At 29.9% G+C, this 16725-nt stretch overlaps 1 protein-coding gene across 1 annotated transcript; it reads right to left on the reverse strand.

Moving 5' to 3' along the window:
- Nucleotides 1-5924: 5924 nt before the first annotated feature.
- Nucleotides 5925-7701, reverse strand: LOC131630560 (transcription factor DICHOTOMA-like). The gene is made up of 2 exons (XM_058901342.1): nucleotides 6337-7701; nucleotides 5925-6241 (listed from the first exon to the last, which is right to left on the reverse strand). Exons 1-2 carry the CDS (start codon nucleotides 7394-7396, stop codon nucleotides 6183-6185), a joined length of 1119 nt encoding a protein of 372 aa, XP_058757325.1. The 5' UTR covers nucleotides 7397-7701; the 3' UTR covers nucleotides 5925-6182.
- Nucleotides 7702-16725: the final 9024 nt, after the last annotated feature.

Below are 16725 nucleotides of genomic sequence, written 5' to 3' on the forward strand. Positions count from 1 at the left end.
ATTACTCCAAATGATAATTTTTAGGAACTTAGTTACTGAATATAAAATTATTTGCATTATGGTATTCAATTAATATCCTTAATGGAATATCGTTGAATTGAACCACCATTACCTCGCTATTTTCGAAGTCCAATATAATTTTTTTCTATTAACTTATATTGTCTATATTGTAGAGAAAATACAAATGGCTACCTGAACATGAGGAAAAAAATTAAGAAGATATTTGATCATAAAGCCTTTGATGCATACTCAAACACAATGTATAGCATGAGAAAGAAGACTGGACCAGGTGATTGGAAGAAAAATGAAATTCTGATAAGTGGAAAAGAAAGTCACAAATTAAAACTCACTATAGAAGATCTTTGGATGGCCCACTACACGCTGGAATATCAATTCCAACAACTGAGCACTATAAGAGATTAGTAAGAAATTTAATTTCTTTTGTTATGTTAAATATTTCAATTTTAATTAACATTGATTTATAATTTTTTTTCTTTTTTAGAAAAATTTCTCGGATACGAATCCAATTTGTTGGGAGTTATTTCAAAAAACACACAGAGTAAAGGGTAACCCAAACAAATGGGTTTCTTCAACATCAGATAGGATTGTTGTAAGTTACAATTTCAAAATCTTTTTAAGCATGTTATTTTAATGTTTATTATAATGATATACTAATTCTTTTACCTTATAAAATGATTGTACTAGATGTGGTTGTTCTATATTGTACATCGTTATGAATTAATGTTTGTATTGATGATGTTCTAAAGATATATGAATGTTTTTATATGCTAACATGTATGTACTAGATGTGGTTATATTATGTTGTACCAATGCATGAAATAATGTTTGTAATAATGATATTATAATGGTGTATTAATGTTTTTATCTACTAAAATGTTTACACTAGATGTAGTTGTACTAATGATGTTCTAATGCATCAACTTATGCTTGCAATGTTTTAAAAACCGAACCGGAGAAAGAACCGTTAAAACATGCGGGTCATGGTTCAAATAAATAAATATATTATTAAATATTCTAATAAATTTAAACTAAATAAATAAATATATTAAATTTAAACATGCGGGTCATTGAACAGTATATTAAATTTAAACTAAATAAATAAATATATTATTAAATATCCTAATAAAATTAATTTATATCATAATTTGTAAAATAACATTTTCAAATAAATATGATATTGAAGAATGCAATGTAAGACCCAATAACAAATCATAAAATTAGTTAATTGCTTAACTCCAAGCCATAACTTCTTCATCAGACTAATTTTTTACATCTCTTTAAAGACCAACATAGTTATACCATGTCCACAAACATTACATTATTTCTTAATTTTCTATTACATTTACATTATCCTGTGACTTTCAATTTTTTTCTTTACTTTCCATCTATACAATTTTAAATATTTTCTATAATTAATTTTTTAGATTTAAACAAAGAAATAAAATGAAGTAAGACATAAGAAATTATCTTTGATTTTTTTAACCGTCTGGTTCACCAAAACCGGTCCTGATTTTACGGTTATTTTGGTTTTTTGCGCTTGAAGCAATTTTATTCCAATTTTATAGACTTCACCGTTTATTGGTCCAACCGAACCGGATTAGACAACGGTTCAAGGTTGAACCAGTTCAACCGGCTGGATCAATCCGGGTTTTAAAATATTGTATGCTTGTATTAGTCTTATTATAATACTTTTATCTACTAAAATGCTTGTATTATATGGGGATGTACTAATGCATGTGCTAATTATGGTTTTACTAAAGCTTGTGACTAACATCAAAAAATTTAATATATTATTGATGTATACTAACACAAATTAAGGATTGCTGCAATGTACGTTAAAATTTTGGATTATTTCAGTTTATTATACTAGTGCAAATTTAGGATCGTGCGAGTTCTTATGAACTACTAATATTATGTTATTTTGTGTTTTAACTGATTATATTCTTCCTCTCTAATTAATTGTTATTTACAAAATGAGTATGAAAAAATAATTATTATGAGGGAGTCACAAGAGGCACCTGGAGATGATGTTTCTAGTGATCAATCTGACAACATCATCTTCTTAGATGCTATTGGAGGAGTGGACAAGAAGGGCTGTATATATGGTTTGGGACCAGATGAAGAAAAGTACAAGTCGTCTAGATCTTTCACATCTGATGGTATCTCACTATCTGATTATGAAGAAATGAGGACTGTTATTTCTGGTTTGTCTGTTGAAAACAACACCCTTAAAGAGAAACTTAAGACTCATGAGAATTTGGTTTGTGCATCGCAAGAAGACTCACATTTTCTTAGAGAACAATTATTCCGATTTATGGAAAGTTTTTCTGCAGGTCATCAACCTCCACATTCGGATCAAAATCCGTCTTCACCCACTTGTAATACAGTATTGAAATGTAGTGAACACACTTTTATTTGCCATCTCTTAGTTTTAAAAACAATGATAGTATTATTTTGGTTGTAATTTCTTAATTTTAAGAGTTTTTTCTGAACTATTTAAATTGTAAAATCTAGTGCCAACAAAAAAATACTATAATTTTAATATTTAGTTTTAAAAACATACTTTTAGTACTATATTAGTTTTGATTTGGGGAATATTTATGATATTAAAAAAAACAGTTTCTTGTGTTTCATATTATGATTGATTTATTTTAATTATGATGATATAGTAAATTCAGTTTCAGTATTAATTAAATTTGGCAGGAAATTTACAATTTAAATATTTTCAAATAGGCTCTCATTGATTAGTGATGGAATATAAATGTCACTAAATCATGATCATCTAATTTTGTGACATAATAAATACGTCACTAAATTATTCACTTAATTTAGTGACGAAAAATATCCTTAATAAAATGAGTATTCATATATTAATCTTAAATAATTAGTGACAAAATATAAACATCACTAAAATATAATTACTGATGTATTTTAAAATCCCTCACAAATTACTGGAGGTTTTCTATTCATTCTAAGTGACAGAACTTTAAATTTAGTGATGGATTGGTTCCGTAACTATTTATGATGGAAATTGAATTCCCTCACAAATTGTTTGCGACATTGAAATTCGGTACGGATATTTGCATGTCGCTAAATCCGTCACTAAATGCTTTTGTGACGAAATTTTAGTGAATTTGTGACGAAATAATACTCTCTCTAAATTCAATTTTTTTAGTAGTGTAACATCTGTCTCGACATTGTTCTAATGTTAGGACATCAGTATTGACATGTTTTGCTTGTACCAGAGATTTCCAAAAACAATGTAAATTAATAAACTTTGAAAATTAATAAAATGAATTAGCAGTTGTTGCAGATCTAACCCACTACAAGTGCAACCTTTTTCACTAGGTGGAGTTAAAACGAGAGGTAAAGTGACACACTTTTTATAACGTCTTTCATTATGTTGCATGTGAAACGGAGGTTACACCTCATATTCAACTGAGGTCAAACCTGTTTTTTCTAGTAGTGTGAAGATTCTTCTAAAGGTGACAATAGTGATAGAGTTAAACTCTAATTTGGCATGCATCCAAACATTATGGATCCTATGAGGTGATTCAAAAAAACATCACAAAAGTCGAGTACTCCACTAATGGGAATACAAAAATTGGAAAAACTTCAATAGATAGGAGTTTCTTCGATTGAGGAACCGTCGCAAATGTGTCATAGCCAACTATATCATGTCAGCTGAATGTAAACCAAATAGTGAATAAATATGGCATGGTATAGATTGGTTAAAACTGGACATCTCTCCTTCAAGTTATACGATTGAAGTGTCATTGGCCGCCGCATATGGAATGTTGTTGACCGCCTTATCTCGAGTTTCCTTCTGAGATTGAAATTTTGGTTTCAGTAACAAAGCAGTTGTTGCCCCGTCGTCTTAGATGACATTGCCTACGAGTGTCATTTTTCTCGGGAGCCATTAGTAAAAGTGTGTGTGTTTTTTTTCAAGGAAAGGAAATCTTGAGCTCTTACTTGGTGACAACTGATTCGAACTGACCTGTTGTCCTGGATCATGATGAGAGACTAATGGAGATGGTGAGCAATCATTAGGCGACGAGGGTAGTACCTACAAACTCTCTGAAACTCACGCCATCAAGTGAAGATGAAGTGAGAGGTTGAGAGGTAAGATTTGTGTAATTATTACACAAACTCAAAGACTTATATAGTTGTTTTAGGGAGACCAGGATTACATATGATGGAAATTATGAGCTTTGATGACCTCTGAAATCTTTGTTGTGGTCGTATCCGTTGTTCCCGTCAAGATTTTCAGTTGACTGTTAAAGACAAGAATTGAGTCTTAGAGTTGTTGAGTGATAGATTTGGCATGGACTCATTTCAAAACAAAAGATGTAATATGTGTATGGTTCCATCAAACATGGACCTTAAAAAATTTGTCCAAAGATTAATTAATAGGCTATGTTTGGATATCATAAAATGAAAGAGTGAAATGGAATAGAGCGAAGTGGAATAAGGATTTCACTCAATTGTTTGAAAATTTTAGGACGGAACAAGATAGATTCTTCATTCCACCCAAATCGAAAAGAGAGAAATATGGTGTAAGTGATGTAATGGAGTCCATATCAATCCATTTCACTCTGCTCCATACAATTTTAAAAGATTCTATCATTCATTTATTCCTATACTGCTCCACTCCATTCAATTCTGTCAATCCAATTAAAACCTTATATTATTAACAAACTTTAATAAAACACTACATCTCATTTTCATTATTATAAAATATAATTTTTTTACTTGATAAAACAACAAGTGTCCACCTTAAAAATATTTAGGAGGTCAATATATTACCACCCAAAAGAAAAAACACAAACCTACTTATACTAGAACTAGTAGGCAGCAATCATCATTAAATGTATAGGAAGTTATCATCATTTGTAATTGCAGCATGGAATATAAATTGCAGAATCAGTTAACATCTGTCATCTGCTGAAGTTGTTGCAAGTACATTTCAATTTCTTGAATTCATAGAGTTCTAACCATGTCGATATAATCTCAAACAAACCAAAAGACCAATAACATCATCTCAAACAACAAAACTCCAAAACCAAGAGACACTATAATCAAACACCACACAATAGAATCAACAACAAACAATTCATATAGATCCCAACACAATAAAGAATTGGTCCACCATAGATACCAATATCACAATCACATTTAAATTTTTCTCAATACAATCTACTATTCAAGTAAAGACTACCCAGATGCCCTAATTCAACTCAGTTAATAGCTGCATAAATCCGATTACAAAGACGCGTGCTTTGAAATCGATACTAGATTGTGAAGGCCTTGTTCTAGACTTCAACCAACTCTCCATTTCTGATCTCGGACACATGTTCTACCTTCACAATCAAAACAGAATATGTACATATTACGGGGACTTTGCATATCCTTGGCATCTCATTGTTGCCACGTGTCAGGGGGAACAACCTCTAGATATTGTCACACACTATGGCCATTCTACGGAGCTGATGATTTTTCACTGTGGAGACCATCGTTGGACGAAGATCCCCAATGTGGTAAAATCGCAAGGAAATATTTGCATTTTCAAAGGCAGGCCTTGTCTCTTTATATTAGATTTTAATAACTTATTTAAATTTCCTGTAAGAAACATTTCAAAATATAAATTTTACTGAACCTGTACACTGCTAGAAAAAGCTTAAAGATCCTGAACTTTAATTCTGCTGTACTTGCTTCTCTTAAAACCAACACCAAGTGGTGGTATATAACTATATATAATATATAGATATAGCTTCTTAATTATTTCCTATATGTCAGTTAATGTTAACTATAGTTTTTCAACAATTAAAATTATGTAAAATATAATAGATCTAATAGAAATAAATTTGAACTTTAATTTATATAATTTATATGATATCAATTTATCAACCACACTTTAAATATTGGCTAGAAATAATACACGCAGCATAGATATCTTTTGAAGCCAAATTGTCACATGCCCTTGGCTGATCTTTGAGCAAAACAAAAACAATAAAAATTCAGTACAGAAAAACAGACATTGTCTAAAGTGAAAAATAGGGCAGAAAAATTAAAATGTCCTCAAATGATAAAATGATTCCTTCTAAAAACACTTTTAGAATAGTTCATTCTGATCTCAGAATATGCTGATATATATACATCAGCTAATATCTATTTTGACTGTTATTGCATTCTTCCCATGATTTTCCAAAGATTTGAAGCCCTAGAAAATCAAAACCTAGAAATTGTAAGTATCAAAAAATTAAAAATTTATAAAAAAAATTGAAACAATTATTTTATATAGATAGATAAAATTACCTGATGATAGATTCATTCTTGATATTGCAGAAAAGTTTGATCTTCCATTTCCAGCAGCATTGTTGTTATTATTATTATTATCCCAATTTTGTGTTAACATTGGAGAGTCATTGTGATCAAAACATGCTTCCTTAGGCATCAAATTAGTGTTTTGTTGATGATGATGATGTGAAGAAGATTTCTTCAACTTTCTCTTAATCACAATTGATTCCTCTATGAAGTTAAAGATATCATCTCTTTGAACTAGTTTCGAATTTTCCTCGTCGTTCGGCATCAATTGATGAAGAATTTGTTGTTGATTATGCTCAGTTTCTGGGTACTTTTCCTTCAAATCTTGAATCTTCATTTCACTTGTTCTTTCTCTTGCTCTTGCTCTTGCTTTTTCTCTTGAGTCTTTCATCTTTGAAGATTCCTTCTGTGCCCTTTTCATTTTTCTCGCTTCGCCTTCTTCTCCGTCGGACGAAGAAGAAGAGAAGCTATGATCATCAACACCATCCTCACCAGAAGCTATATTGTTTTTGCTTCTAGTTAACTCTTCAATTGCTTCTTTTGATTTGTTGAAAAGCCACTCCAGTGTGTTGCTAGCTTTGTCAAACCCTAACATGTCTTGAAGATCGAAGAACTTCCGCGCTATCTCGATCGAGAGTCTCACCCTTCTGTCTCTCAAACCTTGAGATGTATGAATCTTGCTGTGCCGGTCTTTCTTCGCCGGTTTCTTCACCGGCTTCTTGGCAAGCAAATTCGAGAAGTTGTAATGAGAAGAAGAACCAGTTAGATCTTGTTTCAACATTGCAGCATAATCAGCAATAGCCCAATTTGTTAGAGTTTCAGGATTCATTGGAACATGATGATGATGATGTGAAGTTTGTGTGTATGGAATAGAAATAGTTGGATCATGAAGAAAAGTGTTGATGTTGTTTGTATTGTTGTTTGAAGAAGCATTTTGTTGATCAGGGGTAAGGTAAGTAAAAGGAGGGTATGAATGTGAAGATGAAGAAGAAGATGAATTAGGATTATAACTAGGGTAAGAACCTAAAGAGCAATAAGTAGAAGGAAACATTTGAAACCCTAGTTTCTTGTTTTCACAACAAAAATGCACAAGAGTTATAGCTATGTTCTTATGGGATATAGTGAAGTAGCTTATTCAAAACAGCTTTTTACACATATAATAAATTTTTAATGGAAAGGAACTAGTTGCTAGTTAAGGACTTAAAGAGAAGCTAGAAGAAGAAGAGAGTGATAATGACAGGGAAGGGTTTTTGGCCAATGATATGGAAAATGAGATTTGGTTTGCATAGTTTCCATTGTAAGAAGAATAAGACTCCATATTTATTTGGGTCTGAGATGGACAAGGCTCATGGGTGGGTGGGTGGGTACTATGGAAGAAGACAGACAGAAAGAGAAAATAATAGGGGTGGCAAAATGGATGGACTGGATGGATATGGATTGGATTGTTAATGGATGGATCAAAACAATCCATTAATCCATTAACAATCCACTAACATAACCTTTAAAAAATCCAATCCAATCCATCCATTAAGGATAAAATCCAATCCAATCCATCCATTAACATCTTTTTAATGGATGAATATCCATCCATCCACTAAGCTAATTAAAATATTTTAATTATTTTATAAATTTTAGAAAATCTTTTTTTTTTAAATTTCTTTACAATAGTTTTTTTTTTAACTGCATATTTTTTTTAATTAATCTTTCAATACACTTTTAATAATTTTACAATGCACCTTCTTTAATCACTAAAACATGGATTGATAAAATCTTTTTTTCTGCCCCACTGGCCACTGCTCACAGTTTAAATTGAATCAGGATCTGGCACATTTAATACTTAAACTATAAATTGTACTGTATTAACTAAATTAAAATATCTTGAAAATGTTGCTTTTTATTAATTATATTTTTATTTCGTTTGCAAATAAAAAGAGATTTCTTCCATATTAACATTCTCTCATATGCTTTCCCTTCTTCTTCCACCTACCTTTTTTGTTTTGCATCTAACATTATTTTCCTCCATAAAAGTTTCGAGAACCTCTGGTGAAGACAAATTCAACTCCGGCACAAAACCAAACGATAGGGAGAAAAACTAATTGGATGCTAATGGTGCGGTAACTATGGTTTTTTTTATAAACTTCTCTATCTAAAACCTGTGCAAGAAGAACATACTATATAACATATTTTTTTCTTATCAAATTTATAACAAAACTGTACAATGACCATTTCAATTTCACCAAATTTCTTTTATCAATTTTACTATTTCAATCAAAAGAAACATAATAAAAAACCCTAATTTTAAGAGTATAAGAAAATTACTTTTAATTTCTCAAATTTCATTTCCCAGATTCTTGCATTTGATAAATGTAATTTCAATTTCAATCCAATATAAATCACTTTTAGAAATAGAAAACCATTGAGATGCACGAAACCAATATGACCTCCTTTCTCACTTCACTCTACGTTGCACGTGGCTGTTAATGGAAAGGAGAAACAGTTTTAAAAAATTGAATCTGTTTCCAAAGAGATAGAGATTCAATCTATATTCATAACTACCACCCATGACATAATCAAATTGAGATTCAATTGCATTACTATGCATAAATGAGGAAAACGAGAACGAAAAAAAAAGTAGGCGGAAGATGAAGGGAAAGCATCTGAGAGAAGGTATGCATAAATTATGGTACTTGATATGGGTTTTAATTAAAGCCGTTGATTTAAATCGGTTGGTTATTATTGTATCCTCTTATCTCTCACTATAAACACTTCTCTCACTTGATACTTATCTCTCACTATAAACACTTCTCTCACTTGATACACTCCTATATATATATATATATATATATATATATATATATATATATATATATATATATATATATATATATATATATATATATATATATATATATATATATATATATATATATATATATATATATATATATATATATATATATATATATATATATATATATATATGAAAGAGAGATTTATAAATTTTAAAAAAAATTAATTGATTTTTCTTTTTGACAAAAATACATATTTATTATTTAACAATAAAAACTATCAATTAGTTTTAAAATAAAACATTAGATAATCCAATGGATTTTTAAACTTTGTTGGGTGGATTGCATCCATCCATAACTTTAAATGGATGGATTTGATTCAATCCATTAACTATTCTTTTTTATAATGGATGGATTGGATGGATAATTTAGTGGATGGATTGGATGGATTTTACTCTAATGGATTTTATTGCCACCCCTAGAAAATAATAATGATGATGATTATAGTAATAAAATATGAAGAAGAAAAATTAGGTGCTATTTATTATATAGATGCAATTTTTTTTATTAAAATAAAAAGGATAGTTTAGTTCAAAGATAGATCATCAAAAAATAAGAAAGTGTTAAAAAAAAAGATTAAATTTGATAAGTAAAATAGTAAAAATTATACATATGTTGGGAGAAGATATTTAAATATTCTAAGTTTTGTTTGAAAATTTTAGATATTTTAAAATTTTAATCTTATAGTACTCATATCGTCTTAAATCTTTTGAAGGTTTATGTATGATTTTTAATTTAATTATAGTTTAATTATAGTTTAATTGTAGCAAATCATATTAAAAATATATGCGAAAAAATTCTATTTTACTTACTGTTTAATTGTGACAAAATTTTCACCACTTACACACTATTATCTCCACTTTCAACTCATAGTTTTGGTCAATTAGAACTAGATTTTGAAACAAGTATTTGAGAAATGATTGTTTTAAAATGGATTTAAGTTTATATTCATTAGAACCATTAAATTTTAGTAAAATTAGTTTAATAATCTAAATTTAACTCTTAAAAATAAATAAATAAGATGTCACGAGTTTAAAACTATGTTTCTGCACAATACTAGTTGAGCGGACTTCACTTGCATTTAATTAATATTTAACTAATTGAATTTAATTAATATTTGGTTTTATCATACCAATATATTTTAATCAAATTTAAATTTATAATAATTCTCTCTGTCTTTTCTGTCAGGAATTTTAGTTGCTCATATTTCACTTACAAAAAAGCACACAAGCAAATATTTCTATTTTCTGCACAGTTATCAATTAATAACTCTCTTTATATATTATTGAATATGCAATGTTTATTTATATTGTATTGTGATTAGAGAAATGTAAAAAGAAAAGAAAAATGTATAAAAAACGTAGGATAAGACACACATAATTGACGGATTTTTAGGCTCATTATAAGGGAGCAACGTAAGCATCGCAGGGTCATATCATTCATTCATTCAACTTTTGAGCTCGTTAGTATATTGTCGTATATAGAAAGAGAGACTTTAGTTTAGGGTTAGGGTTATGCTTCGTTTTGCAGAGAATTTAGAAGGAATGATGAAAAATTAAAAGTAAGTAGGATTAATAAATTATGGATTGTAAATTAGTAGTACTATATACATACACACGTGTTTGTCTTTTGACTTGTTGCTGAAAAAAGGTTGTAGGGGCTGCAGAAGAAAAATTAAATAATTACTAATAATATAGAAGAAAGTGAGATAGAGAGAATTCGTTGGATTCACTTTCTAGCTAAAAGGGCTATAGAGTTAAAATAATAGTACTTGTAAGAAGCTCTAATAAATAGGGTTAACTGCTTCTACAGTCTAGTTTCTTTTACTAATAATATTTTTAAAAAAAATTAAAAATCAACTAATAAAAGATTGATATAGTATACCATACTAATATAAAAAAAATTAAAATATATGTATGCAATTTGGTTTGATTTGATTTAATTTTAAAAATCAATTCAAATTTTAATAACATTCAAGTGAAATTCACAATGATATTGAGGGTTAAAAAATAGATTTTTTTTTATATTTGTTAAAATAGATTTTACAAATTGTTTTTTAAAATATTAAAAGTTTTTTAATATTCGTTTTTTCTAAATTGAAACATTACTTTTGACATCCTATAACATAAACAAACATTATTAAAGACCAAAACATAGTCAAAATTATAATTTTTCCAAAAAGTGGTATTTCAAAAATGATTTTTAAGAAAACAAAAATCAAATTTATTAATATGAAAATAAATATTATTGAAGACCAAAACATAATTTCAAAATTAAGTGATTTTTTGAAATTTTGATATCCAAAAAAAAATTTATTAAAAAGATGAAATACCTAAAATAACATTTCAGGAATTACTATTAATACCAAATTTTCATTTAAAGCCTTTATGAAAAGTTTCTTTGTAATTTGTTTTTACACAAAATTATGTAACACTATAAAAAATCATTTTTAAAAAAGTCAAAACAAACTGACTCTTAAGCACATTAAAAAATATTTTATTTTGTGTTATTTTAAATTTATTTTAAAATTTATTTGTGGTTTAATTTTAGTGGTTTAAATTTTAACACAATTAAATTTATTTAAGAAAATATAACCTTAACATAAATTTAAAAAAACAATTCAAATGCATAACAAATTCAAGTCTAAACTTAAAAGTGCAACATCTAATTATATGGAAATTGATTCTCCTTAGAATATATGATATGCAAAAAGGAGAGGAGGGGTCATTTTCATATATAAAAAAAAAGGATGATTCTCCAAATTCGTTTGAAAGATTGATGTTTTGAAAAGTTGGGCTAGGTCTTCATACAATATTTTGAGAGGGCGGAAGAGTGACTCTCATCAATACGGTGCTTAATGCAATCCCTTCTTTCATTCTTTCTTTTTTTAAAGCGCCGGGATTGGTCCTTAAAGAGATAAAAAGTCTTTTGAGCAATTTCTTATGGAACAGGAACACTACTTCTCGAGGGATTCATTGGGTGAAATGGAGCACCGTTTGTAAGCCAAAGGAAAAGGGTGGTTTAGGAATTAGAGACGTTGGCGAGATTAACCAATCGCTTCTCCTCAAGTAGAAGTGGAGGATTCTAACGGAAAAAAACACGATTTGGAGAGGATTTTTGGACATGAGATACAAGAACTCAATCATTAAGGTCCAAGGCTCGTGTGGTGAGGTTTGCAAGCCCAAAGACTCCACTTGGTGGAAGGACATGATTTCCAACGATGTGAAGGTGGATTTTGGTGATGATGTTTTTCGTCTTGTATCCACGGAAACCTAAAGGAAGGTAAAAAAATTTTATTCTGGTTTAGCCTTTGGTTGGGAGACCAAATTCTTAAGAACAAGTTCCCGGATTTGTTTGAAATCTCAACATCTAAACTTGCCACTATGTCCGATGTCTTCTCTTGGATTAATGATGTTGCTGTCTGGAATATTAATTCTCTGTTCGGCTATGCTTCGGATGCTGCCCAGCCGCTTTTCAGCAGCGCTGCCCAAGCACAGCGGCAGCAGCTCTCTTCTCTGCTGGCAGCGGCTTCCCCTGTTCAGCATGCTGAAGATGAGTTCTATTGGAACCCGAACAGCAACGGCTCCTTCTCCGTTGCCTCTGTGGCTGCTCTAATTGCAGAGAATAAGGAGATAGCTTGGCCCGCGAAAACTATGGACATGATTAAAGTTTTGTGGCAAATGACGGTTCCTCTCAAATTCAAGATTGTCGCATGGAGACTATTGATTTCAAGATTACCGTCTAAAGATTTGCTGCTAAGAAGAGGTGTTGTCATCGATGCTAACAATGCTTTCTGTGAGTTTTGTCGGCTGCACCCGGAAAATTTGAATCACCTCTTCTTTGATTGTAACGTTGCTAACTTGATGTGGTGTAGAATTTTCTTATGGTTGGGAGTTGATCTCTCATTCTCTTTAGATGATTATATGGCGTTTGGCAAATTTCAAGAGAAGGTGAAAAATGCAAATTCAAGACTGAAAAATCAACACTATTTGGCTAGCTACAACATGGAGCATTTGGTTCATGAGAAACACGGTGATTTTTGATAAGGTGCCGTATAGTTTTGATGAGGTGTACTCTAACATTTTGTACTTATCTTGGAGTTGGCTAGCTAGTAGCAATCCCTTGTATTTCTCTAGCTTTTATGACTGGTTTAAATCCCCTTTGGATTGTTTCAATACTTTGTAAATTCTCTGCTGTAAGTGTTGCACCCCTAGTGCGATTACTTATATCAATTGCCTATTGAAAAAAAAACAATATTTTGAGAGGGTTTATTCCTTAGGTAGGGCGTATACCACTAAAGATTAGGTTTTAGAGACTCTGGTCCATATCCTAAATTCAATATGGTTTTTTGATTGACGTAAGGAGGTGGAAAGAGGGGCGGATTTCTTAGAATCTTAAGTTCTTTGTCCATGAAGAATCTTTGGTCTCTAATTTCTTTTCGGCTTTTCAAGAGTTTCAGTTTAGTTAGTTGAGTGATAGGTGGGTTTGAAGACAGTCTAAAAATGATATTTTTCAGTGGCGTCTACTTATCTTGCCCTAGAAAACCTCATTCCTTTATCTAAGACCCCATTCCTTTCTAAGGTGGTGATCTTATATTGACAAATTTTGTAAGATAGATTTTCCTCTAAAGAGACCTTGTCAACCGAAAGGTTATTGTCCACCTAGAAGGTATCTCTTGTATCTTGTGTGCAAATTGGCTTGAGTTTGCTTGTCATTTATTTGTTATTTGTAATTTAGTTTTTAGTGTTTGATATAGGATTTTTAAGTGGTTGGGGATGCAGTCGGTCATTCCTAAGGAACCTAGTATATTTGAGTTTTTGCTTTCTTTAGGAGCTAAGGCCAAGTTAAGGGGAGCGTTTGCTATAATTTGACATGCAGAGTGTGGACCATTTGGTATGTTCTAATGATAAATTTTTGCAGGTTCGTAAACAAAATTGAAAGAGGTGGAAGAAAAGAGTATTTTTAAAATTAGAATTGGTTTGTTAGTCGGTCATCATTGAACTCATTTTCATTATGTGATTGGCTTCAAAATCCTCTCTTGTGTCTAAACCTTTAATAAATCAAGAGTTCTGACCTAATCTAGTAGAGTTAATTGGTTTTCGTCTTCTTTGAGCTTCTTTGGTTAGTTGATAGTGAGGTTCGCAGTCTGGGCATTAGTCGAGTCTTCAGTTAGACAATACATCGTAAAGTGGGTGTTGTTTCTGAAATTTGAAATTTGCTTTTGTTCGGGAACTCCCTATTAGGCGATTTGGGAAAGTTTTTCTATTTTATTTTTATGCATTTGCAAGTTTAATTTTTCTTAATTTCTTGTGTGAGTTGAATGTAATCCTTCCGTTTATTATTATTAAGCTAAAGGTTAAGATATATTTATTTCAAAACTAACTCATGAGTTTTTTAAGAGAATTTATTTTAATCTTTGGATTAATATTAATAAAGAGGTAGGATTTGGTGTCGATTGATCTTTTATATATATATATATATATATATATATATATATATATATATATATATATATATATATATATATATATATATATATATATATATATATATATTTGCCTTTGAAGACAAACACTAAAGTACTTTATATTTTCAAAGCAACAAATAAGTACCTAAAAAAGGTCACATTAAAAACATCTCTTAAGTTATGTTTCAATCATCTTCACCAAACTTGTTAACATTGTCCAAACACACTTAACCTTACTAATTACGTATAATACTTATATAGCATTTATTAAATATGAAGAAAAGATCAAGAAAGACAAATAACAAATCAGCAATTGCAAAAGATTAGTGATTGTTCAATATTTCTTTTGACTGAACCGTACCTTCCCCTACTGTCATTTTCAATATAGAAAACTCTTTCAACCTCTGACACTCAGAGGGGGGGACGTGGGGGGTAACTTCTTCTTTACCTGTAATTTTATCAGCTTGTAAATCACCAAGTACTCAAGTTTAACTAATATCATAATGGCTTTTGAAGTCTTTCATATGGTACTTATATTTGGATTTTCTTCATCATCATTACCAAGTTGAAATAGATAACATATAATAATACTAACTTATTGTATAATAATAATTAACTTGTTATGGTTATGTTTTTTTTCTTAAGTAAATTTTATTAAATTAGAACGAAAGTTCTAGAAACTCGGTTACAAAGAGGTGAGAAAAGCCAAAAAGAAAATTACACATCAAATGGAACCTAACTTAAGTAAAACAAAGAGTTTTTGCTAAGCTCATTTTACGGATAAAAAACGGTAGGTAAATATCATTTATAGTTTTTGATATTTTTATTGTCATCACAAATTTTTGTTAGTATATATATTTTTAGAGTGGTTAGTGTCAAAATTCTTAAAAAACAGTCGGCACTGCAAAAACGACAATAGTAAAGTCATATTGAAAAGTGTCGGATACTAATACATTATTCATCGTCTTTATAATGAAAAATAAATATATTGTGGTTAATTTATATTGCGACAAGCCGACAACTATATATAATTACTGTCGCAACTCTGGTATCGATCAAAATTGTTTTTTTTTAAGCAAGTATTCAAAATCGTGAAAGTGTTTAAGCGCGACCAGGGTGTTTTTTTAAATATTGGTTTAATGTGTATAGTAAAACTAGAGAAGATTTTTGTATCTCATAATAATTAACATGTTATGTTTTGTTTGAAAGCGGATAAAAAGGCTTTGGAGCTGGCATTGTGGTTAGGCTTTTTCAGCTAGGAAAAGTAAAAGTATGGAGGATTTCATGTTAGGTTTTTTCCAAATTCATCTAAAAGAGGAATGTAACTGTCTATTGATTCCATTCCTTTACTTCCCTTTTGTAGTAGTTATAGCCATTCCACCATTTACAATTTTGTGATTCATACCTCACTGTGAGTTAGGGCAGGGTAGGTTATGTATAGCATCATAAAAGAATTTTTTCTGTACTTTACATCTTAATTGCAAGTTAATAACTTACTTTTTGTAAAATAAATTTGATGTACACTTTTTATTAGTTTATGACATGCATGAAATTCACCAAGTATTAGCAAGTGTGCTTTGCATTCTGAAGAATTAAAATTTAAGACTTTTGATAGGAATATTTAAAATTCAAAATATATAATTTTTTATAGATATTTTAAAACTATCCACTGTCTTAAAAGGGTCTTTATATTCTCTTCTAAAGATAATGACATTTCTTATCATCTAAATGTTCCAAGTAACAGCTAGTTAAATTAGCCTTTTTACCCTTTTGATTCAATTGCATGTGACCGTCTTCCACCAACATCATCAGTAAATGGAATATCAAGAAATTTGAAATATCCTCCAATCCAAACATTGAACACTAACCGACATTAAAAGAAAAGATGCTATAAATGCCTGAAATGAGTAAAGTTGTGTAACTTAATCAAGACATTTATTAATTTATTGTTATTTTGTCATTTTCAACATTTTGTATAGGAATAAGACCAAGAACAGATCAACCAATTCTCTAGGTTAAGCAACCAATAGCAAGACCAGAAAAATATGAAGAAGATGTGTTCAT

Source organism: Vicia villosa, unplaced genomic scaffold (genome assembly GCF_029867415.1).
Source record: "Vicia villosa cultivar HV-30 ecotype Madison, WI unplaced genomic scaffold, Vvil1.0 ctg.000696F_1_1, whole genome shotgun sequence".
Taxonomy (NCBI): Eukaryota; Viridiplantae; Streptophyta; class Magnoliopsida; order Fabales; family Fabaceae; genus Vicia; species Vicia villosa.

Bases quoted from the DNA above. Each gene is read 5' to 3' on its own strand.
- LOC131630560 (XM_058901342.1), bottom strand. From the start codon at position 7,396: ATGTTTCCTTCTACTTATTGCTCTTTAGGTTCTTACCCTAGTTATAAT. The intron at 6,242-6,336 runs GTAATTTTATCT...TTGATTTTCTAG, and splicing joins AAGAATGAATCTATCATCAG to GGCTTCAAATCTTTGGAAAA.